Source organism: Limanda limanda, chromosome 11 (assembly GCF_963576545.1).
Source record: "Limanda limanda chromosome 11, fLimLim1.1, whole genome shotgun sequence".
Taxonomy (NCBI): domain Eukaryota; kingdom Metazoa; phylum Chordata; class Actinopteri; order Pleuronectiformes; family Pleuronectidae; genus Limanda; species Limanda limanda.
Window position 1 is genome coordinate 13,154,941 of NC_083646.1, and position 24,537 is coordinate 13,179,477.

At 42.2% G+C, this 24,537-nt stretch overlaps 1 protein-coding gene across 2 annotated transcripts in view; it reads left to right on the forward strand.

Annotated features, from left to right (window-relative positions):
* The window catches only part of galnt1 (UDP-N-acetyl-alpha-D-galactosamine:polypeptide N-acetylgalactosaminyltransferase 1), a 37,776-nt gene extending 17,500 nt beyond the window's left edge, over window positions 1-20,276 (forward strand). For both annotated transcript variants that reach the window (XM_061081575.1, XM_061081576.1), the window contains exons 3-14: window positions 4,458-4,597; window positions 4,689-4,857; window positions 10,284-10,450; window positions 12,283-12,410; window positions 12,513-12,592; window positions 12,981-13,151; window positions 15,498-15,615; window positions 15,935-16,115; window positions 16,641-16,780; window positions 16,990-17,088; window positions 17,244-17,378; window positions 18,257-20,276. In XM_061081575.1, coding sequence (XP_060937558.1) covers window positions 4,459-4,597; window positions 4,689-4,857; window positions 10,284-10,450; window positions 12,283-12,410; window positions 12,513-12,592; window positions 12,981-13,151; window positions 15,498-15,615; window positions 15,935-16,115; window positions 16,641-16,780; window positions 16,990-17,088; window positions 17,244-17,378; window positions 18,257-18,403 — 1,674 coding nt within the window. In that variant the 5' untranslated portion in view covers window position 4,458 and the 3' untranslated portion in view covers window positions 18,404-20,276. The remainder of the gene's footprint in view (window positions 1-4,457; window positions 4,598-4,688; window positions 4,858-10,283; window positions 10,451-12,282; window positions 12,411-12,512; window positions 12,593-12,980; window positions 13,152-15,497; window positions 15,616-15,934; window positions 16,116-16,640; window positions 16,781-16,989; window positions 17,089-17,243; window positions 17,379-18,256) is intronic.
* Window positions 20,277-24,537: the final 4,261 nt, after the last annotated feature.

Sequence of the window (24,537 nt, forward strand, 5' to 3'; positions counted from 1 at the left end):
TTTGCTGTCAAGGTTATGACCTGGAAATTAAGTGATCTCAGCCATTTATGCCAGGAGCGGCTGTGTACCTCAGCTACTCCACAGAGAGCAATGGAGATGGGATGTCAGGCCACGCTGTTCTGTTTCACTCCTAATATTAGCCTGAGCGTTGTCCTGCTCTAGTTGAGGAAGGTATTTTTCGACTGTGGAGAAAATCACCCTCCTATCAGTGTTGTCTTGAAAACTGTTAAGCTTATCAAGCTTATCAAGCATATCGTGACCCAATGACACTCCACACACTTGAATAGCATCATCTCTTCTTTTCCCAACTGAGGATGCATCACTCAAAAATGAACATAAATATTTACATTTTTTTTTTTGAAGGAGAAAGTAGTTAAAATGAAAACCATCTTGTTTTGTAGAGTAAAGAAAAAACGCTGCTACACAGAGAGTAAACAAATAAATAAACTATCTTAGTTTATTACATGAATTAGCAGCGCAAACTTTCTCTGGATTAATGACACACAAATGAGTCCCCCTCTCATTGGCTCTCTCTCATATAAATACAATGTCCCTCTCCTCTTTAATTTTATTTTATAGATATGAACATAACGTCCCCAGAAGGGAGGCTCCTCGCCCCCAGTCATAAATTGTGAAGCTCCGGATCCTCACGCTCTCACAGAGTTTTCCAAGTGGTTTGTGAGAAACCCTGGTTGTGCAATCTCTAAAGGAGGATTAAGACTGTGGAGAAGAGGAGAGGAGGGGATATGAAGAGGGACACAGAGAAGGATGTGAAGGGGGAAATTGTGTTCTTGTAGGGAAGTAGTGATGGCAACCGCTCTTGAAAGGAGACGACATCACCAGGAGACGAGCAGGGGAGTGGGGGTGGGGTGGTGTGGAGAGAAAGAGCAAGATGCCCGGGATGGAGATATAAAAGAAAGATGGAGGGAACGTGATATGTTAATGGATTAGGGAGAGAGCGTTGAGATGCAGGGATGGAGAACTGTGTCTGTTTTATGTCATAGGGAGCCAGGCTGTTTAAAAGAGACTTCAAAGAGACTAGCGCCCAACATAAACTAAACCGACACACACACTCGCAAGGGCCCGAGGCGGCCGTGAGCACAGAGGAGACCTGAGGTGTCCTCTGCCATGCCTGATTAGAAATATAGTGAGCAGTGAGGAATGGCTGAAAGACAGGAATCGAAAAGTGTGTGCGTATGTGTGTGTCTAGTCTATGTATATCCGTATCTTCTCTGCCGCTGCTCGGAGCGCGGCTGTCTAATTCTTTTACATTTGCTGTGATCAAATACCATTCAGGGAAACCAGTTGACATCCCTCTGACAGTATTTTGAAACAACTTTGTGAGCAAGATGATATGTGTGCATTTCTTTCTGACAGAGCGCTTCCTTGTCTGTGTAGCTCCGTGTCTCAGTGCGCTGTTATATGTTTGGCATATGTGCCTAGCTCTGTCTGCAGCAGGAACAGTGAAAAGGGAGAGATATACAAGCTTTTTGCTGGTTTATTGGATTGTGTCGTGTTACTGTGTAGAGGTCAGACGAGGGTGGTACAATCCTGCAGTGGTCAGAGAAACAGAGAGGAGATTGGAGCGCAAGGGCGGGATATCAGGCATCCCACTGGCCCTGGAATTTCAAGAATTTTGGAGAAGAGTGATCCAAACGGCGAGATGAGAATTTGATGAATTCGTAGAGGATATCCAGGAGGATCTCTGAATTTACCTTACAGGAATATACAGGAATGGGTTTTGTGTTGTGTTTATGTGGTTTTATATTGGGTTTCAGCTGTTTCTGAATTCATCAAAGTAAGTAGATGTATTAAACAACTAGAGGGGGGAGCTTTGAAGACAAACCGTAACACAGACTACAGCATGGCAAGAAAGACGTTTTATCTCATTCAGCCATTACCCATGTGCTCCTTCTACACACACTGCAGTTGGAGTAACACCTGTGTGTGCGAACATAAGCACAGTCGGTGGTGTGAACATGCTGTGATGGTAACACTCAAGATGAAGACATCGGAACAGAACCAAGCAAGCCATTTTCCTGTCCTCACACAAACCCACAGACACTTGTACACACACCGTTATGAATATATAGGTGTCGTTATGAATATGTAGGTGTTAGTGCAGCTAACCTTTAGTAGTCTAGTGATTAATGTTACTAGAACGCAAATAATAACTTTACTATGAGGGGAAAAGAGTAAATTTGAGAAAAACATGATTATAACCCAACAATATTTCAGTTACTGCAGTATTCTACAAATATGGTAATTATTTAGACAGAGCGGGGGCTTATTGGGAGGGGGGGGCTCTTAAACAGACAGTATTTCAGACAGAGGCTGAAAAGAGCAGCTGTAGCGATGGACAGTTTGTGAACAGTGATGTGTTTCCTGAACCTTAAAGCATGTTAATTTAAGTAACAACCCAAATTAACAATGTGAACCGGAATATGAGCATAGCATGTGTCAGGTATGTGTCTTATTTTCATCCACAGTTTCCCTTAACTTATTTTTGCCCACATATTCTTAACGGGGACTAATAATGTATTAAAATCATATAAAGTTGTCAATTTCTTGTATGTTTTAGTGTATTTAAGATTGTTTAGGATATACTGCCCATGAGGGTGAGGGCCAGCAAAGCTAGGTGCTTATACACTTTAAAACGCCACTCTCAAGTGATCTGGCAAACATTGTTTTCCATGTAGATGCCAGTTCACTAAGAATGTTGTAATTTAAATGTCACGTTCTAAATTTGATTCAATCCGCTGCTCACTGAGTGCCAGGGTGGGGATTTTTAATATGTATGCACATGCATACACCCTTGTTGCTCAACGCTGCAGTTAAATTTATGTGATTAAATTATTTTCTTCTCCAGGGTATAAGAGTTCATATTATCACATTGATAAACTAGTGGTTTCTCTGCACCAGTTTCTCTATGTCAGCCTCAGGGGAAGATTTTTCCAAGGTTACAAAACTCAAACTGCATGACAAGCTTGAGTAGAGCAATGAAAGTATCCAGTTGGGATCAGCTTTGCATTTGCATCAGGATATTTTTATGGAAACCGCAGCAGTTGTTGAGACAGTGTGATGATATTGCTATTGGCTGGTTTCTGGCAGCGTTCACCTCTTATCACAAGTAGTTATTATAAGTAGCATGATAAGTCTATTAGTACTTATTTTATTGGGTATGTCTGACGAGGTAGTGTAACTGCATCAACATGTCGGTTGATGAGGATTTCGTGCTGTGCTGCAGAGTGGATACAGTCCATAGCTTTCACTTGGTAGCACTGTAAACTACTGCTTTGTCAGGACATTGAAACTATTTGGCTCTGCAGGCACAAAAGTCCTTAGAAAGGACAAACTTACAGAGAGCAGACAGATCTTCACTTTTCTGCTGTACCAGGCACATTATGCTACCAGAATCCTATCAGGTGGAATTTAGAAACGCTGCTCTGCAGTTCTCCATCCTCCGTGGCTGCTAAGTAAAGCTAAACTAAGCTAAGCTAGCTATGCACAAGCACCTTTTTTGCCTCCCAGGGGCCATGAGAGAAATCACTGTGGCCAAATAAATGTTCTCCCTTCTGCTGCTGCAACCTGAGGGATCATTGAGGCAAAGATTCAGCTAAAGAGAGGAGAGATGGCGCTGGAGGAGAGAGGGAAAGGGGAGCAGAGGAATTTTAATGTGGCTGTGTCTGTCTCTCGCTGCCTGCCAAAAGAAAAAGCAATTACTATCACAGCTCCTCTCTCTGCTGTGTGTGTTTGTGTGTGCGTGTGCGTGTGTGTGTGTGTGTGCGTTTGAGCTTACCTGCGGGGGGTGGGGGTGTGTGTTTGTGACTGCACTTTGGCACATAGGGATTTGTATGTTAAATGTGCAAAGGGTAGTTTGGCTTGTACACTACAGGGTATTTGATAACTCTAATGCAGTCTGTTTCTGCCTTGTATCTTCACATGACAATTGAAAGCAACTATCAAGCAATGCTTTGATACAATAAAACAATCAGTCCAAAACCCAAATGTCAGTACTCAATGTGCTTTAAATGATGTCAGACACTAACCTTATTGAGTAACTCTTACAAACACCCTAATAGATTTACTCTTTTCTTCTGGAGGGATGCTAGATGGAAATGCAGCAATGCAAAGTGTCCATTTTGTGTCTCCCTACTCAGTGTGGAGGTGACCGTTTGGAGAAGTGCTGATAAACAGCTGACAGATAAGAGCCAAGAGTCAGGCAGACAGGCAGGGGGAAGGACAGATGGAGGTGTTGTGAAGATACTCAGGCACAGAGCTTTGGGACGAGCGGAGGTAGAGGCAGGACGGGGGGGGTGTATGAAAAGAAACAGAGAGTGATCTCTGCAGGGCTTTTTGGAAAAGGCTGTGATTGTGTGCGCAGCTCAGTTCTAGCCATCACTTCTCACCTAAGCCAGAGCTCTAATGTTTTTGTCATCCTCTCATTACATTTTTAGGATGCGGAGGTTTGCCTACTGTAAGGTGGTTTTGGCCACCTCTCTGGTGTGGGTGATGCTGGACATGTTCATTCTGCTCTACTTCAGCGAGTGCAACAAGTGCGACGACAAGAAGGAGAGGGGACTGCCTGGGAGAGACCGTGAGTGAATACTAACGCACACACACACACACACAAACACACACATCCAGCATCTTCTCTATTCAAATCTGTCTGTGTGCATCTATTATAGACACTCTCACCAGGCCGCGAGATGGGCCCGGTGAAGGTGGGAAGCCTGTGGTAATCCCTAAGGACAACCAGGAGAAGATGAAGGAGATGTTTAAGATTAACCAGTTCAACCTCATGGCCTCGGAGATGATTGCCCTCAATCGCTCACTGCCTGACGTCCGCCTGGAAGGGTGAGCAGCCTCCCCGCAGCTCATCATCTGCTCTATCACTTTCTCTTGCTTTTCAAATTAGGTTCTCCTAAAAATGGATTTCAGTAGCACTGATGGTTGAGATACTCTCTCCAGTTGTAATTTGTCCTGCCGCAGTTTCATAATGAACCAGATTTTTTTCACGTCTCATTATAACATAAGAGATCTCAAACTTGGTGTTTTTCTCTCTTGCTGCATTGTATAACTGTGTGGAGTTTGCATGTCATCTTCTTTTTGATTGTCATCTCAAAATGATGGCTCGCTTAGACAGACTGCCGTTCGTTTACCACTGTATATTGTGGTACGATATTTGTGGTAGTGTGTCCCTTAAGAGTTGCCGTATGGCTTCTGTAAGGCAGGGGTTGATGGTGGCGTCCTCCTTGTGACACGTGTTTGGATAAATGAAAGAAGTCGTCGCTGCTTTTCATGAGATCACATCTCTATACTCTATGTTCTGTTTATTATTTAATTACTAAACATGCCAATTTTAGCGAAGCCAAGACTCGGTTAAATCACTGGTTAGTGATCGCAGGGACCAGCTGTGTAAACAATGTTTGCCAAGACTAACTGAGTAAGTGTTGCCAGTTCCTGTGGAGATGGTTGGTCATGTTGTCCCTGTGACCAGCAGGCCAATCACAACTAGGTAGAGTGAGAGGCTTCTTATCGAATAATGTTATACTGTTCGCTCATGGGGGAGCAGCTCCAGTTGGTCGACTCTGTGGACTCACTGAGCTCAAGCAAACGGCTCAACCAGAGGATTTTGACGTAAAGCTTTGATCCCATAAAATCCATCGGCTGTTTTAGGAAACAACCTGAATATGAAAGGAATGTAATTATTTAAATCAGTTGGTAAACATGGTAACCCGGCTTCCTCAGGGATTTTCCCCAACTGTCAAAATGCATTATATGCTGTATCCTTGTGTCCTCCAGTTGTTTATTTAAGTCGCCATTGTGTAGAAAGTGAGATTCCCCTGTCTATAATTATAATGCAGGTTTAGGTGGGTGGTATATACATACTGTATATAAATGCTGTCAAAGTATCAAAAACACTCAATTCACAGAGGAATAAACCAGCTGTCAGATGTTTTGGATTTTAATGTCACACACAGTCACAAAACAGCAATTCTGTCGTCGAGCGAGCAGACTACATAAGAGAAAAATTTTGAGGAAACTGTATAATCGTGGAATGTCAGGAAGCCGATTTATCACTGCACAGCCGTCCCAAGGAGAAGTATTAGAGACCAGTGGCAAAGGTGCATTATTATTGAAATATCAGAGCTTTTTACTCATCTGAGAGAAGTGTGACATGAGAAACTATGATGAGATGCTTTTGACTTTTTAGGTTAAATTCACAGATATATTTCCATATGGATGAATCTGTATCAAAAGCAACCGGAAATTATAAAACATGGGGCATTTTTAAGTGAATTTAAGAATGAGCGTGAACCCATAGTAGGATTAGAACATAAACACATTAGACGTGTGTTTCCACAACTGTCTAATGATTGATTTACCTGCTGGTAGGTTTGACTTCAAGTCAATAGATCTAGATTCATTCAATTAAAAAAATGTAAAAAGACAGTGTGACAAGCCACTTCAAAGTTATTTTTTTTTTCTCCTGGTCTAAACCAAATGAGACAAACTGAAGTGGAAACCCTCATCCTCTTCATATTGACTGTTCTGAGTGTCAATATTTTGTTTTGCTGTGACAGACTTAAAACCTGCTCAGGATTAGTGTATATTATGGAATTGGGACTCAACAAGCTGGTACATTTATATATGGTGACCTCATGCTGCAGTAGTGACAATGCCGCCTTTCTGCCTGCGCATCACATCAAAATGTATTTTTCTCCATAACCAACAGCCCATTTGTTCACCCAGAAGTTTCAACAGGAAATACATGACATTAAGGAAGTAATGACACCATATGAGACACTGGGGATAACGGCACACACATTGCCCAAGTTAACTGCCCCACAGTTTTATGAAGATGTAAAGAAAATCAAAACCATATTCAACATTTAATTTAAAGGATAGTAATGAGATATTATTATTTTACTTGAGTATTAGTTTTTGTGTAATTCCGAGGTCCTTCTTGTCTATAATGAGGATTTTCTTTTTAGTTTAATGTGTGTCAGTAGCAGTGGCTGTAGGTTGTTAAGTCTTCAGACAGGGAGGCAGACAGGGCAACAGACAGACATGCATCTGCCCAGCAGCCTGTAAGATATGTCAAGGTTAGCTTGAGCAGGTGGAAACCAGCTCAGCCTTCCGTTCCCCTTTGCTCCTTTTTTCACTTCACTAGCAGAACATGCACAGATCAGTAATGAAGGTTTTCAGTGAGACGGACGGAAAGACTGACTGACAGAAGCAAGACTGACAGGCAGGAGCACATGCACACCAGACCGGCAGGAGAGAAAGAGGACATTGATCCGTGAAATGGGTTTTAGTCTTTGAGCGAGGGTTGATTACTAGGTGTGTTTTCACTCTGCCTTCTCTCTGTCTATGTGCTTTTCCAATTAGGAGATAAGGCCTAGTCAATATCAAGCAAGGGAATGTCCCTGTGTGTGTGTAGGTACGCGCACATGTGTGCATGTGTGTTTATTTGTGTGCCTGTGTGTGTGGATCGGCAGGCTTTTAGAGAAACTCCCAACAAATTCATCATAGTAAAGCAGTTCACCATTAGCTGAAACTTACTAATGGTTTGTTTTCATTATTTAAAGCAGTGCAGCGATGAGAGGACTGGTCGTTCTGACATTACTGTCAAGTGTGTGTGTGTGGGGGCGGGCTCTGTGGAATATGAAAACCTTTTCCATGATCACATCTTCTTAGTTTTCTTTCCTGACTGAGAAAACATATATGTACGTGTAATGTTTGTGTGTGTGTAATGTTGTTTGACTGACACTGCTTTAAAAACAACCAGTCCGCCCACCCCTCCTAACTCTCCTCCCAATCCAGTGGCTGGAGACACAGCCTGTAGCTCATTACTCTGCTTAGCTGTTGCCAAATGTAGCCGCACCACCCCAGTCTGTTTAAATACCCAGAATTCACGACACACACCGACACAAGCGTGCGTGTGTCAACACGTTGATTTGGTTGAAACACATCATTCTTGTTTCCCCATCAGCTTCGCAGCAAAGATCCAGCGAGTCTTGTTAGTCATTGAGACAGAGGGGAGAGACATAATTACCTGACGTCCATAAAATTGGGTGTTGCTGTTTTTACAGTGATTCATCCCGTGCGCTCGTCAACTTCCCCTCCTTCTAGAGGTTATGAGCCTGCATGCCGCTGCCTGAGAATGACTGTGTGTGTTATTTAACATGCTCCAGAGGCGGCTGCATGATGGACTATCTTCTTGACCTCCTCTCCCCTGTCGCCTTCAGACACTCAGGGAGGGAGGGAGCTGTGGGACGGAGAAAGAGAGAGATCATGTTCCATTCCGCTATTGTGAGTTGAGTCTGTCAGAGGGAGGAAGTCACAGGCTACACTCAGTTTTGTCATCAGCAGATAGCAGTTTGAGCTGCTCACTGAGGTTCTTTGAGAAAACACTTTCACTGAAAGGCAGGGAAATGTCAGACAGCTCTCATGGAGGTATCGTGTCAGGCAGCAGTGTTTCTTCAACCCCAGCATTGTCTCCGTATCTGTATCTGGGCGCTCTCTTTTTTTGAATTGGATGGTAACATTAACATTCTTGTGGATTTCATTGTGTCCGTCTTTTGTGCCATCTGTTGTGCAAATCAATCCATCTGTAATATCTCTAATACTATTAATGATGGAGAAAGGCTTTCAAAGCTTTTTCTCAGACAATTAATTGTTCATTTGGATTAGTGAGATGATTATGAAAGACTCACATGCCACGAGGAAAGGTGGCTATGATGTGACAAACTCCTTAAAGCCTTTGCAAAATGTCAAGGGCAAAGTGACACAGCGGTTATTTAGTCTTTATACAGTATATTATTCCAGTGTATTATGTAAATCTACACTAATCACTGCAGAATCTACTAAAGTCTGAATAACTCTAAATTGAAATCATCTGAAATGTATTCAGTGTGTGTAGGTCACTGGCTCTTGACCTTATTCTGAACAAGACGTAACTCTGATGACTGTATTTACGTGGGATGTTAATATATTATTCCATTGATATTCCCATTTACATTTTACAGATCATAGTCTCATGAGTTATGTCATACTGTCATACTATTTGTTTAAACTCAAACCCGGGGCATGGTTCGTCAAGCAGTTTGTAAGTGTTGTATGTCGATGTCACAAAATGCTGCAAAAACTTAAATATGATATAATGAGATTAAGATGAACACATGACTACATTGAATAACTAAGGGTTTCAAATACTCTATATCTTGATTTTATTATTGCTTATTATAACCTTATTCAGTGTAAAGTCATCTGAAAATACTGTTTACATAACAGTGTCTTGTTCTCAAATGATGCAAACTAGTTAGTATGATCATTTAAAACGTACTCATTCTCTAACCTGTTCTCCTCCGTGAGACCTTTGCATCCCTCTCTGTCTCTCAGTTAGAGTTTGGTGTGTGTGCTCCACTGCTTCATGACAATGACTCACAATCTCATTAGCATCTCTAATCAACTGTCATCGCACTGACCCACTGTTTCTGTGCGAGTCTCTGTCTAAATTTGGAGATACATGCTCAGCTGCTCACTCGTCACTCACCCTCAGTTGTCTTGTCTGTTTGCAGTCGATAAAAATGTGTCTTTTCACAATTGTAATTAACGCGACAGTTACGCTTCTTCTAATGAATGCAGTTGAGTTGATGTTCAAGTCCCTGTTGTTCAGCTCTCTGCTGTGGAGACTCACTTGAGCTGCAGCTCTGCCTGTAGCAGTCTCTTACAATCACACAGAGGCTTGATTGTGATGTCTTTACCAGAGTGTTTTTCCTCTTCTTCTCCTCTGTTGGCTCAGGTCTGTCTGGGTTCCGACAACTTCACTTATTGCACATGTGGTTGATGCAATTCACAAATATCCTCTTGTTGTTCTTTGTTATATTTTGTCAGTATTGCAATAATATATAGCTACATTACTTTTATTTGTATTGGTCTATATTGAAAAGCTTTCAGTATAGCCAGACTGATATATCAATTGGCCGAAATCAAAGATGTATAGTAATGGCTTTTATACTTGCAGATATGAGGTGATATGTAAAATTTTATTTTAAAGAATAAACAATGCAGATCCTTTTTATATGTATTAATTTATAATCAAGTGTAATTACTTTTCTTCGTCAAAAAGGGTTAGGAATCATTTCAATTTTTTTCCAGTCATAGCATATTTCCCAAGTATAGGTATCGGCATTGACCCCCTCCCCCCCTGAAATCCATTTCAGTCAGGGTCTAGATTTCAGGTTTTTCCTCATTAAACGTGTTCTTGTTTGTAGGTGCAAGAACAAGTTATATCCCGATAATCTTCCACGTACCAGCGTGGTGATTGTATTTCACAATGAGGCGTGGAGCACGCTGCTGCGAACCGTCCACTCCGTCATCGACCGCTCTCCGCACACACTGCTAGAGGAGATTGTCCTGGTGGACGATGCCAGTGAGAGGGGTATGTACACACACAAACACACACACACACACACACACACACACACACACACACACACACACACACACACACACACACACACACACACACACACACACACACACACACACAAACACACATAATTCCTTCAGTGCCTCTTGTTTGAGGCTTAACCTATTTTTTTAGAGAACTACTATATGATTTGACTTTGTGTATGAGTGAGTGTGTGTGTGTGTGTGTATGTGTGTATGCAAGTCTGTGTGCTTGTGCCCATCAGCCAGTCAGCATATACTGTATGTGCTGTGTGAGCCACTCTATCCTGTGCAATGCTTATAATCCCTGTTTGGGGGAGATTAGGTCTTTAATTTGCCAGCCGCAAGGATTACACTCTGTTATTACCCTCAATCCCCCCCCAGCCGCCACCACACAGCACCATTACACCCAATGGGACCTCAGGTTTGATGGTAGTGTAGGCGTGTAGGGAGGAGAGCTCTCTGCACGTAGATGGGATCTTGGCATACAAGCTGAGGCACCTGCACAAAAACACAACCACACATTTACGTTTGATCTGTGCTTGTACACAATAGGTTGGAGGGGGTGTTTGTAATCCAGCCTCTGCTGTTTGTTTCTATCTGTCTTGTGTGCAGGGTTTGTGTATTCAGGGTTTTTTGCTGGGTTTCTTGGGTGGAAGGGATATGCATTGTTGCATCATTATGGACTATCTTCATTGCAATATTCATAACTAGATTGGTACACATACCTCTGCTAAGACCCAGCAGTCCCCTTATGTAACAACATCAAAATTTACTAGATCCAGATTTTTTATTGGCTATTTACCAAGTTACACACACTCATAATTATCAGTTCCCTTAACCTGCCTTACTTCCCATCAAGATCCATGAATTATTCTCAGAGAAATTAATGAAAATGTTGAATAACGTCCTATCTCTCAATGTAAAAAAATCCTGGACCCCGGATCTGGATCCACACCAAAATTTAATGGGTTCTTCTCTGACCCATACTGCAACCAAGTTTCCTGGTAATCAGTTGCGTAATCCTGCTAACTAACAGACAAACAAACACTGATGGAAACATAATAAATATGCTCACTGACAAAGTGAACAACATGTCCTGTGGTCTGTCACATTTTTGTGAGTGATCACACTGTGGCCCATACAAAACAACATTGATAAAATAAGACTCATAGTTAATGGATTAGTTCTGCAGTTTCCTCATCCAGCCATAACCATCAGACAATGAAACAGCGTTTGGCCGCTGACCAAAATCATTGTTCGGCTGGACGTCTATAGACAGGTCAATGTCCAGAGGCTACTGAGTGACTGCAGCTTGTCGATTCCTCTCGTGCTCATTTTGAAAGAATCGCTGTAGACCATATACTGTTTGTAAAGCTGGACAGCGTGCGTCCACTTCCTCCCACACTATCCAGAAATGAAATCAAAATATCCGGTATAAGAATGCAGCCATCTTGCACATTTGGATTCTGAGTCTGTGCTTAGCAACAGTGAGATGGAGCCACGCTAGTGAGTTCACAAACACTCACAAGTCTTACAACGTTAATGCTACAAAAGACTCAAAATGCAACACTGAAACTTGCTTGCATTCAAAAGTATTATCTGTTGTAATGAATGAAGTGTAACTGTTGAGTCCTGAAATAATTAAGTAAAAAATACACTATCTCATATTAGGACCAATATGCCCTCCAGAGGAGAGGAGAACGCTCAGCATTGTTCTGTCTGTTCATTTGATGTAGGATCTTTGCCTAAGATATATAATATATGTGTTTCTGAAAACTTTGCTATTCATTCATATACGTGTTAATTTGTATGTTTCAGATTTCCTCAAGCGACCATTGGAACAGTATGTCAGAAGACTTGAAGTCCCTGTCAGAGTGGTGAGGATGGATCAGCGCTCTGGACTTATCCGTGCTCGTCTCAAAGGAGCGTCCCTCTCCACTGGCCAGGTGTGTGCATGCACAAACATGACATCCACTACCCAGGGACCTGTTCTCCATATGGTGTGTGCACTGCTGGGTTTGTCTGACGCCTTCTCTCCATGTGTCTAGGTTATAACCTTTCTGGATGCTCATTGTGAATGCACCTTGGGGTGGCTGGAGCCTCTGCTCGCCCGTATCAAGCAAGACAAGTAAGACACACACAAACACACGGGAGATCTACACACCACTGGCAAGCATTAAAACAAAATCAATAAACTATTGTTGAGCCTGTAGGGGGCTTGTCGGTGTGTTTATTTGATGCTTAATTACTTGTTGTCCGATTACTGCTTCCTTCAAGCTGGTGCTCAAAAACACACACACACAAAACATAAGGTTTGAGAAGGTGTGATGGCTGAAGGTTACATCACAGCACATATTGTTGTTGTAGTAGATTTGGTCCCGGAGGTGCCACACCTTGTAGATGACCACTTAGTCGTAATTGATGACCACTCAACAGGCGGAAGCAGTTGTGTTTGCGTGTGGGTGGGGTCTGGGTTGTGTGTGTTTGTATGTCTGATGTGTTTCTGTTTGCTGTAGGAGAACGGTGGTGTGTCCCATCATCGACGTGATCAGCGACGACACGTTCGAGTACATGGCCGGTTCCGACATGACGTACGGAGGCTTCAACTGGAAGCTCAACTTCCGCTGGTACCCTGTGCCCCAGAGAGAGATGGACCGCCGCAAAGGAGACCGCACACTGCCTGTCAGGTTGGTGACACAGTTGGACGAGCCGCCCAGTGACACATAGGGGTTTTACTTGCAGTATATGCGTGTCCTCCAGCTGAAGGGCAGCTGTTGAACCAGCCCTCTGACCTCTGCTGGGTCGAGCAAAAAGAGAATTTGGCTGCAGGGATGAGGCCTGAATCATGTCAGTGTCATAACCATGCACACATGATCGTACTCATTTGATGTCATTAAGCTATTTGAAATAACATCTGCTTGTAAGTTCAGCGTCGCTGACAGGCATTCACCATTAACGTGCGCAGCAGAATCGTACTTCACCATTACATTTTCATCAGAATGATAAAGTGCTCTGAGGACAAGATGACTGACAAAATACAGTGAACTTTCCTCTGTTGTTCGAGTCAAGATGATTAAGTGAGATTTTGTGTAATTCTTTTCCATGCACCATTTCTCATGGTCAGGCATTTATAAGTAAAACCAAGAGTTTATTTCTGCTTGTCTATCATCTCTTCTTCCTGCCCTTGTTTCTAAAAACGCTTAGCGCTAATATTCAAGGTCACACACATAATACATCTTATGTAACACGCTTCACGGCCCTGCCTGACCAAATTTTTTCCTAAGGATGACTTGTGGGCAGCCTTAAAAACTAAAAGTTTGTTGTTTTGGTTGAAGAAATTAAGAAGTATTTTACACTTAAGACACAATTTACATAAACACTGTCCTGTCGGGCAGCAGTTCCATGTTACTGGGAAACACTTACAAGCTATTGCACATTAACAACAGAGACTTCAGAGGGAAGCACATCCTGTTTGCTTTCAATCATGCACCAATATAGTTAATATAACATCTTATAATGTGCCACTGGTAAATCAGTAGACTACACTGGTGTTATTTCAACTTGTCAAATTTGTGTTACTTATTAATTTTGCTGTTAAAAACGTATTAAAGGGACTGTTCTTCATTGGGAAGTGCATAGGAAGCTACAGAACTGTCACACACTGAGAGGCCTCGAAGAGTGATGGTGCAGGAGGAAACTTCAACAGCTCAACTGGTTATTATGGACTCGTCTACCTTGTAATTTGTAGAACTGTGGAAAAGTGTGAGGTCACTTTGAAAGACTCTCCTCATGGCATGACAGAAAAACACAACTACCCAAGGTCTAAGGAAAATCCCCCAAACATATTAATTGACCTTGTGACCCTCTTCAGACCTGGTATCAGCATCTGTTTCCTGTGATCCTATCACAAGTACGTCACACCTGGCTTTAAAGTGTGTCTCTACACGTGTCTCCAGTGAACAGGGATCCCGTTTCTCTTCCCTAGTCTATATGCAAATAAACACAGAAATCAATTCTGTTCACAGAGACCAAATGATCGGGTCTGAGTACGTCTGAGGTGTGTTCACACCTGTACTTAAAGAGATGTCCACTTGCCATCAGATCGATACCAGTTTAAATTTGGCCTTTGTCAGCTACAAACCTGAGAGAACTTACCAGAAGCATCACCTGGGAACAGAAAGACCTGGATCCGCTCGTTTCTCCAGATCCGCTCCAAAAATTGAATCAGTTCCTTCTTGGGTCAAACGGCTTTGAAAACAAAACATCATTAGCAAATGTAAAAAACACATGCAAGTCTACCATAAAGAAGAACTATATCTTTATGGATATCTTCTGTCCCTTTCTTTATTTGATGTAACAGAGTTTGTGCTTATTTAAATTTCACAGTCTGCTTTTTAAGCTATAAACTGTGTTTTAAGAGCTAAAAGCTTCCTGTTTATATAGATGTCTTTAATTAGAGATTGTTACTGTGACACGACATATCATTGGTCCACTGTAAATGCTTTTTTTGCTTTATTATTATTACGTGCTTCAGTTGTGTCAAAAGAGTGATTTAATTAGAAGTTGAGTTCAAGCTTTGATATGTTACGGTGCAAAGAAAATATTTTATTTTTCTCCACTTCTCCATTTCTTATTATTTCTGACTTTCCGCTAAATACTGCAAACAAACCCCGACCTCGCTTGCTCTCAGGATGTGTTTCATCTGTGTCTTTGTTTGTATGCACGGTATCATGTTGATATGTGAACTTAGTTGTTAAATGAAAGTAAAGTCAGGCAGCAGGGAAAACAAAACAAATCGGTTTACGAGGCAGAGATAAAAGAAGGACATAAACACTGACACGGCCATCACAACCACAGAGCAGAAGAGGACTAAATGGGGAAAAAGCAAAGAGCAGGGCGTGTGAGCGGCGAAATTTAAAACTCCGATGGGATCTGTTGGTACAGTGTGACCTTTAGAAAACAAGCCACATGTGAATTAAGTGGCACTGACTCACCTCAATCTTGGTTTACACTGCTCTCCTGTGTCTCCTCAGGACTCCCACCATGGCAGGCGGCTTGTTCTCCATAGACCGGGACTATTTCCAGGAGATCGGCACGTATGACGCAGGCATGGACATCTGGGGTGGAGAGAACCTGGAAATCTCTTTCAGAGTGAGTGAACACACCCGCAGCCAATGGACATGACGGTATTCTTCCATTCACTGGCAGGCGTCCAGGAGTGTCTGCTCAGAGTCCCAAACACACACATTACACTTTAGTTTGACTGCTCGCTGACTTAATTGTTGACTCGACTAATTCTTTGTCAGGCGTCATCCTGACTGGCTCTCAGTCAGTCTTATTCAGGCTGTCACAACACGGACACGACCAATCTGTGTCTTCCATCTCCCAGCAGAGCTCACTGATCAGCCCATTCAGTGATCAGGCCTCTCAGTGTGCGTTCAGTAAACTATACGTGTGTTGTGCTTCACAGATCTGGCAGTGCGGTGGGACTCTAGAAATTGTCACATGCTCTCATGTGGGTCACGTGTTCCGAAAGGCGACGCCCTACACGTTTCCCGGGGGAACGGGACAGATCATCAACAAAAACAACCGGCGCCTGGCAGAAGTGTGGATGGATGAATTTAAAAACTTCTTCTATATCATCTCCCCTGGTGAGTTGGGCTGTGTGTGTGTGTTGGTGTGTTGTGTGTGTATGTGCTCATGTGTGGAGGTTAATCTCTGTGGCAGGTGTGATCTATCCATTAACCCAGTGACAGTGTGATATTGCCGTTGCGACCCAGCAGTGCAGGACAGGGGGCGGCGAGTAATTTCACGCTACGAAGCAGCTATTAACTCGCACAATCACTCACTCACACATACAGAATACAGAATATTTTTAGATGCGTTAGTAACACTCTCACAAACTCGGTTTAACGCATCTGTTGTGTAAATAGGCTGGTTTAGGGTTAGGGTGTTTTCCCTGAATCTAGGTTTTCATTGGAATCATAAGTCATGAAATCACTTTGTTAAGTAGCGCAGCCGCTTCTGCAAAAGATATTGTGATTTTGTGTGTCACATAATAATGTGGCCTTTACCAAGGACACTCTTTAGATAAGCCTTAAATGGAAACATGTATTTAATAGCCATTAAACAACAAACTAGGACCTGACCTTTGTGTTTGTTGTGTGTCCGTCCAGGTGTGACCAAAGTGGACTACGGTGACATCACATCTCGCAGTGCTCTGAGACAAAAGCTCCAATGTAAACCATTCAGCTGGTACCTGGAGAACGTCTACCCCGACTCCCAGATCCCCAGACACTACTACTCCCTGGGAGAGGTACACACGCACACACACACACACACACACACACACACACACACACACACACAACACACACATACACTCGAGACCTTTTCATTTATTGTAATACAGACAGTTATAGATTGATCTTCGACAAGTCTGAAATCCAATAGAAAAGTATATGAATAACTGTGAATTACATGTTTTAGTTCAGGTTACTCACTGTGGTTGTGTATTTGGTTCAGATCCGAAACGTGGAGACCAACCAGTGCCTGGACAACATGGCCCGCAAGGAGAACGAGAAGGTCGGCATTTTCAACTGCCACGGCATGGGAGGCAACCAGGTAAAGAAAACAACACAAAGAAACAACAACTGACACAAAATAAGAACTGAACCAATGTTTATGTTAACAGTAAAGTCAGTCCAGGAAATAATCATGAAAGAGAAGTGCTTGTGAAACTGATTTGTATTAAAAGCTGTAATCTGTTGAATATGCAGGTGTTTTCCTACACGGCCAATAAGGAGATCAGGACTGACGACTTGTGTTTAGATGTGTCCAAGCTCAACGGACCCGTCATGATGCTTAAGTGTCACCACCTCAAAGGCAACCAGCTCTGGGAGTACGACCCTGCGGTGAGTGGAAGGAAACAAGAAAATGTGCATGGAATGCATGTTGGGAAATGATGATAAATGATGTGGATTGACTGGTGTAGTAAATCTACGTGTACACAGATGGTTTCCATGCAGGTCTTAGAAGTTAAAGAAAAATACATTCAATTATCACCAGAAAAAGTTGTTTATTCCCAAGACTCGTCATTTAGGTTTTTCTGTTCAAAATTAGTAGAAATAAAATGACGTTTACACAGAAAATAAATGAACTACGCTGGGTGAGGAGGCAGAGGCTGCTGGTGGAGCTGCTGGTGGAGCTGCTGGGTTCATCTGGTTGTGCATTTTATCTTCTGTGTTGCTTCTCATTAGCATTGTATTGACGGCTAGCGGGACACATTAACTCAGTTCGATGATCTTGTCTGCAACACGCCCACCATCGAGCATGAACACAAAGCAACTAAGTAACAAGGTCGTCTTGCAATTGGATCAGAAAATCCCTGATATTTGTAACAGTTTGTAATTGTTATTTATATTAAACAAAAAGGAATACTAATGGATTCCCTGTTTTTAACTGTCTCTAATGAGCCCTGTGTATTCCCAGTACACAAACTTTATGACAACACATATTTCAGACCAGCTGTCAGTTCAGTCAGTATTTATCGTCTTCACTTAGAGGGTAATATATTCTCGGTGACACATTACCCAGCCCAACCACAGCACGTCTCACACTGAGAGCCAAAACCAAATGGTGTCAAAAAACACAGCCGGGAAAAAAATACATGGGAATTCTGATAGAAAATAAGAGTAAGATCCTTGTGTATTTTTAGATTGTAGATTTCTATGAATGCTTGTGTGATGTGCTTCCCCTCTCACACACGTGCTCTGTGTTTCCTTCTGTGCAGAAGCTGACTCTGATCCACGTCAACAGTAACCAGTGTCTGGACAAGGCCAGCGAGGAGGACAGCCAGGTGCCCAGCGTCAAAGACTGCACACACACACGCTCCCAACAGTGGCTGCTCCGCAACGTCACACTACCAGAGGTCTTCTGACCACAAACACACAACCCACAGCAGCCCGGAATAAGCGACGAGGGGAATGGACGTGTTTATTAAAGCGTGGGCACCGGTAGAGGAAAGACTTCCCACGAGGGGACGCTGGAGGGGAGGAGGACGGATTAGATGGTACTACCTCTGCCAGAGATCAGAGGGAGGAGTGTGTTCGACCCTCCTCCAAACGGGGAAGAGAGGAAAAAGACTCCTTTTACGTTTTTATTTTGTTGATTTTTTTTAAAAAGAGATTTTAACCAGAGAGACTCACTATGGGACTGCCTGGTGGAGTGGAGGCTCTGCACCCACGGCTTCCCTGGACACAGCAGTCCACCCCTCAACTCATCACTTACGGTTTACTGACTGCCTCTTATGAGCGAGTGTATGCACTTAGATGTGTGTCTGCCTGCACAGGTGTGTGTTCTCTGAGATGAATGTATGCTTTCGAGAATTCCTGAATTCCTTGTTCATTACTTTTCTTTTTCTTTTTTAATTTAACTTTGTATTGGATTTTTGAAAATGAACTCTGGTGAACTCATATGAAGAAGAGTGCATGTGGACGTGAGCGTGCGTGTGTATGTGTGAGACTGTCGTGTGCAAGTGTCAGAGCCCCTCCTACAGACCTGCAGCAGTGTATGTCTCCCTCTCGTGTTACTCCTCGGCATTTCATCCTAAAGACTGACGCCTCCTCGCTGAGGGATTTTCTGAGGAACTGCAAATTTAAAAAAAGGAAAACAAAAAAAAAAGGACAAACACGAGGACCCTACGTCTGCCACCTGCAGCGATCTAGTGATATAGAAAAAAAGATGTTTGTGATATCTTGAGATTTCTATGTCCCGTTTTTACATGGCTGTGTCTGTTTCGACGGTCAGAGCAGTAACCCTAGTCTGTCTGTCCGTCTCTGTTGTCTTTAACAGTGTTGAACATAGAGCTACCAGGCACATACACACAGAGGACTCTGCATACCTAACTGATGTTCACTGCCTAATGTAGAGTGAAACATAGGAAACTCTCCCATAAGGCACTAGTCTCACACACACACACACACAGTAAACATATAGGAAAAAAGGCTTCAATAGCCTGAAACTATAATCCATTTTGGCATATCTTCTTCTCAATGACCTCTTGTAAAAAAAAAACTACACTCCAAGGGCTTCTTCCCTCCAGCGGAGTGTGGATGGCTGCGTCAGTGCGGGTTTCATAACTAATCAGTCCATCAGCTCCCTGTTCTCCAGGACAAGCCGCTCTCAGAGTCCTCACTGCTGAACGACCAAGAGCCCGTAGCATAGGCTGACAGCAGATCAGCGTGCTTCTGTCGTACAAAAAGCTTGCTTCACAGAGCCGAGCCTCGGTTCTCTCCTGAGGACATATCTACCGTAGGAAATGAAGCCTGGGACGCAGCGAGAGTATCAACACACGTCGCTAAAACTTAATCAGGGACAGAATAATAACATTGTAGAGAGCCGAACGGAGTGAAAGTGTTTAACTGTGGATCACAAAGAGCACAGCGGCAGCAGCAGCAGCAGATGACACATATCTTAATCCATAACTACATATCTCTCTTTACAAGCTCACCCGCAGTATTCCACTGTTCATATCTCTGTGAGGAGCCAAACAGGCTCCACAGTTTCATCAGTGCATCGTGTTTTCTTTAAACTTCCATCTGTATCGCTCCTGTGAGTCAGAGCAGGAGACTTCTTAAAGGTTTTAACCATTTCAGCTTCCTCCAGTGGAGGAAGAGTTTACACACCGGACACGTCACTGGTTCATCTTTGTTGTGGACACGGTCGTGAGGAGGGTGTCGACAGATTTCTTTTTTTCTTTCATGTCAAAGCGAGTGAAGATGTGAACGGTTTCTGATTGTGACACCGGGGGGGAGGGGGTGTATCAGATGTTCTGATTTTCAGGGGTCGGGGGGGGGGATTTGCAGCTGACTGACATGTCCAGGCTTCCACACTGAGCTGATCCAAATGTAGAAAATAAAGGTGAAAAAGTTTACAGTACGATACGAGTAGCATGTTGATTTCTCCCATTGTCTGTTCACATGTTGATAAAACACAGAAACAAACACAGGTCCCCGAACATCACTCTCATGAAGGGACATGAACATGTTAACAAAACATTTAGTTCAGTTCCATTTTAATTTAAGCTTTAGTCTAATATTTAGTACAATATCAACTCCATTCTGCTAATACTCTTTCTTTCATAACCGGTGTATGATTGAGTACGGGCTCGGGCCTGTTAGTGCTTCAATGTAGCCCTAGTTTAATTTGACATTTAAGCTTGATAATCTAATATATATATATATATATATTGACACGGCTGATGAGTAGATGTGTTTCATATTTATTCTAAACTTTAAAGTCAGGTTGGTGGCTTTTTTAAGAATTCTGTTAAAAAAGCCAAGACGAAGAGCCGTCCTCAGGATCCTGAACTGTGACCAGTGCTGCATGTTGAGAGGGAAAAGCAAATGAATCTGTTTTATCTTCTCAGTGAGAATCACATCACAGCAGCGGAGGTGAGTCTGAGCACAAACCAGAAGTGTTCTCTGCCTCTTTAATCCTTCACTCGGAGCAGTGTGCAGGTAACGGAGTCGGGGCGGCGGCGGAATGACCACATGTTTTGTAGAGCGTGGATTATTCCAACTCCTCCGCTTGATCTGTTGAATAATTCATTTGTCGGAATTAGGCCCGACGAGAGCCATCAGGAGGACACATTAGACAACAGTGCTTTGCATGCAGATTCCGTAATGTTACATTTTGATGTATTTGTTTTCAGAAAGCGTCTCCTGTCCAGTAAATGAGGTTTTATACTTACACAGCTGCAGACGACCAGTGAATCCAGCTGAAATAATACAAAAAAGAAGACGTATCAGACTCTGTGTTGCTGAGATGATGGGATGTTAATATGCAGAGTGTGAACCTCATCCTCTTCCTCTCTCTGGTCCTGAGTGAAGATGAATCTGCTGTGTGGATTCTGAGAAAGTCTCCTTCAGGGGCGGCTCCTGGTACAAGAGACATAGGCGGTTGCCTAGGGTGAAAAATGCCAAGAGGGCGGCATAAGAGACTGAATTATCATGACGTGACACATGCAATGTATTGTTTTTTTATATTTAATTACTTTAAATTGACATAGTGTAATATATTTTGCAATTAATAGGTGATTGAAATCCTGCCAATTTTAAGAGTTCAGTCATGCTGTTGGGTGTCGGAGGTCGGCCATGGCGAGTTGACTGGCATATGCCGTTCAACTTGAGGCCGCTGGTTGCACAAAAAGAGAAAAACAAACCTTGACAACAACAACCTCACAACAGTTCCTCATAGCAGCATGATGCATACAAAGAGAAGTATAAAAACCTACTCATTTTGCGGCATAGTAGGGACATTTGCTGATGTCACCATCCGTGGCTCCGTGGACAGGCAAGCCAGCATCTAAAACATCCTCCTGGATCGGCTCCCTGTGTGAACAGGCACGCTGTGGTGACAGACTGCGGTTAGAGTCAAAGATAAATCAAAAAAAGATTCCATTATCAGGTACACAATTCAGAAAGCACTGCAAAGTAGAGGAGGAGAAGAAAGAACAATATAGAGGTAAGAATCACCCCGATTGTGGACATCATTAATGTTTATTTTTGTCAACATGACATGATATGCTATCAGTACAGCAGATTTCAGACTCTTTATATTTTTTGTTATATATTTTTATTGTTTTTTATAGCTTACAATTTTGTCTGCATGTGTGTGCATCTGTATACAGTCCAAAAGTTATTGTGGATGCATGACAGTTTGCGTGTGTATGTTGGGGGGCGCCAATTTGAAATCTCGCCTTGGGTGCCAACATTGCCAGGGCCGGCCCTGGTCTCCTTCAAGGAGATGCCTCCCTCCGAGTGGAATGAATGACTCTGCCGTTAAGGAGATTTAAAGCTGTGTGATTTCAGGAAGACTTCACTCTGGTTTATGTGCTGCAGACTTCACAAGAATCATGTGGAGCTTTTGATATGAAGAAATGGATCAAAGCCCAATTGGGCCGCGGCCCCGAGGGGAAACTCCGAGAAGAGACAGAATTCCGAAGCGTGTTCAGAGGAACAAAGTGAATTCATCTACTCATGAATGTGTCCGTCAAATTGATTTGTTTTACTGTCATATTGATCTCTTCTGTGGAATCAACTTCATATTTTTAATTTGCCAGACACATTAATCTAAACTCCTCTTTGATTCGTTGGAGGCGGCCTTTTGTTGTTACTCTAAACACATTCATGTTTTCTCTTAGCGACTGAGGGAATAAATTGTGAATTCTGTCATATATAGATTATAAGAATACTCAGTTACTTTATCTTATGAGTTTTAGCTGATTATCTACTATTGACCATATTATAGTGTGAGACTAAGACTAAAATGGGATTTTATTAGTTTAATCCAATAAATAACCAATAAATAATTTACTGATTTATTACTATTTTGAGAAAAGGTTTATTTTAACATTATTAATTTAATACTTATCTGTCAGACTGGTTCCTCTCTTACACTGATCTGTACTTTTAGAAACCAAACTGCTCATTTGACCTTCAGCCTCCATGTGGTGCAAACACCTTAAACTCTGCGGCCCTCCTCATGTAATTATGACTTCCATTTCTCATAATTGTGAACTAATGTCTCATCATTACATGACAAAGATCTTGTTAGTTTATGGTAATTATTAATCATCACTGCATGAGAGGCAGAGGTGTTGTCGCGCCTCCTTTATTTCCTCCTTTGTTTCGAACTGACAAGTCTTCGCAAATATCTCTTTATATTTTTTAGAAAATGAATTGTGCTGCTGTTTTCTCATACTAACAAGATCCTTTTAGTAATTATGATGAAAACAACAACATCCTTTTCCTTTGTGATTGTGACGCACGTGTGGAATGTGTAATTTAAAATTATCAGTGTGTAAATTTATGGGAAAGTACAGTTTTAGGTCAGAGGATCATATTTTTTGGGCTTCTTTAAAAAGTACAAATACACGCTCCAGACGTATTTCAATATAAAGGCCAATTCTAGGAGGAAGAAAACAACAATTAACTCATAGGCAAGACATTAAGGCTACATTTACTAATATATGTCCACACAGACGTTTTAGACTTTATATTTGTATATCAGTAACCTTACTGGAACAGTCTGCATGATGGCCTCAGTGGCTTTAAATCTGTTGATATTTTCAAATAAATCAAATAGGTGTTTTACCTGATTGCCGTTTTATCGTGATTGTCGTAACCTGCTAATTATATTCAACTTTATTATTTTCAATGGGCGTGGCAAAATGGCTCAACGTTGGCTCAAATGCATGTGCTTGGGCCTGCTTTGCAGACCTAGACATTTTAGTGTTTTTTTTATTTATAATTCGTTTTTTTGTTTTTAATTTAATTTATTTTGTTTTATTTTATTTACCTCCTGCGCAGAAGTGAACTGCGCAGGATTCATTTAATTTACTTTAATTTAACTTAATTTAATTTTCATTTACTTTTCTTTTATTGTTTCATTAGTTATTTATTCACATCTTGTCCTTCCTGTGGTGGGATGCTGTGTGGACTGTCTGTTCGTTGACTGAAGAGGAAACAGGAAGCCTGGTTCCAGCAGCAGGAGTCTCACAGTGGATTTCCATGGATCTGATGTTTATTCTGTCCATCTGTCCTGAGCCTCGCTGACACATTGACAATCTGTAAAGTCTTCACAGAACAGACGACACCATCTGAGTCAGCTCACACAAACACAGTGGGAGCCTGGAACTTTCATTCATGCAGGGAAACGAAGAGCCTGATTCACATTCACACAGTTCAACATTGTTGCTTCTATGAGCTGCTCATATAGCCTCAGTCTGCGATGCAGGCCGCTGAGCTGTTTCTCTGTAGGGGTTGATATTCAAATTCAACCATTTTCTTTCCTTCAGGCAGAACTGATGCAATGATCTCAGATAAACTTTTATTAGTTTGGTGGAAAAACCAACCAGTCAACGTTTGGTTGATTTTTTTCCTCGTTTTGTTTTCCCTTTATGACATTGAGCAAACTCTCAAATCTGCAGTTAAACCTGTTTAGTGTTTGCATGAACTCACTGACGTTGCAACCAAGATAAAAACGTTTTTTTGTTGAGAACTGAACTGA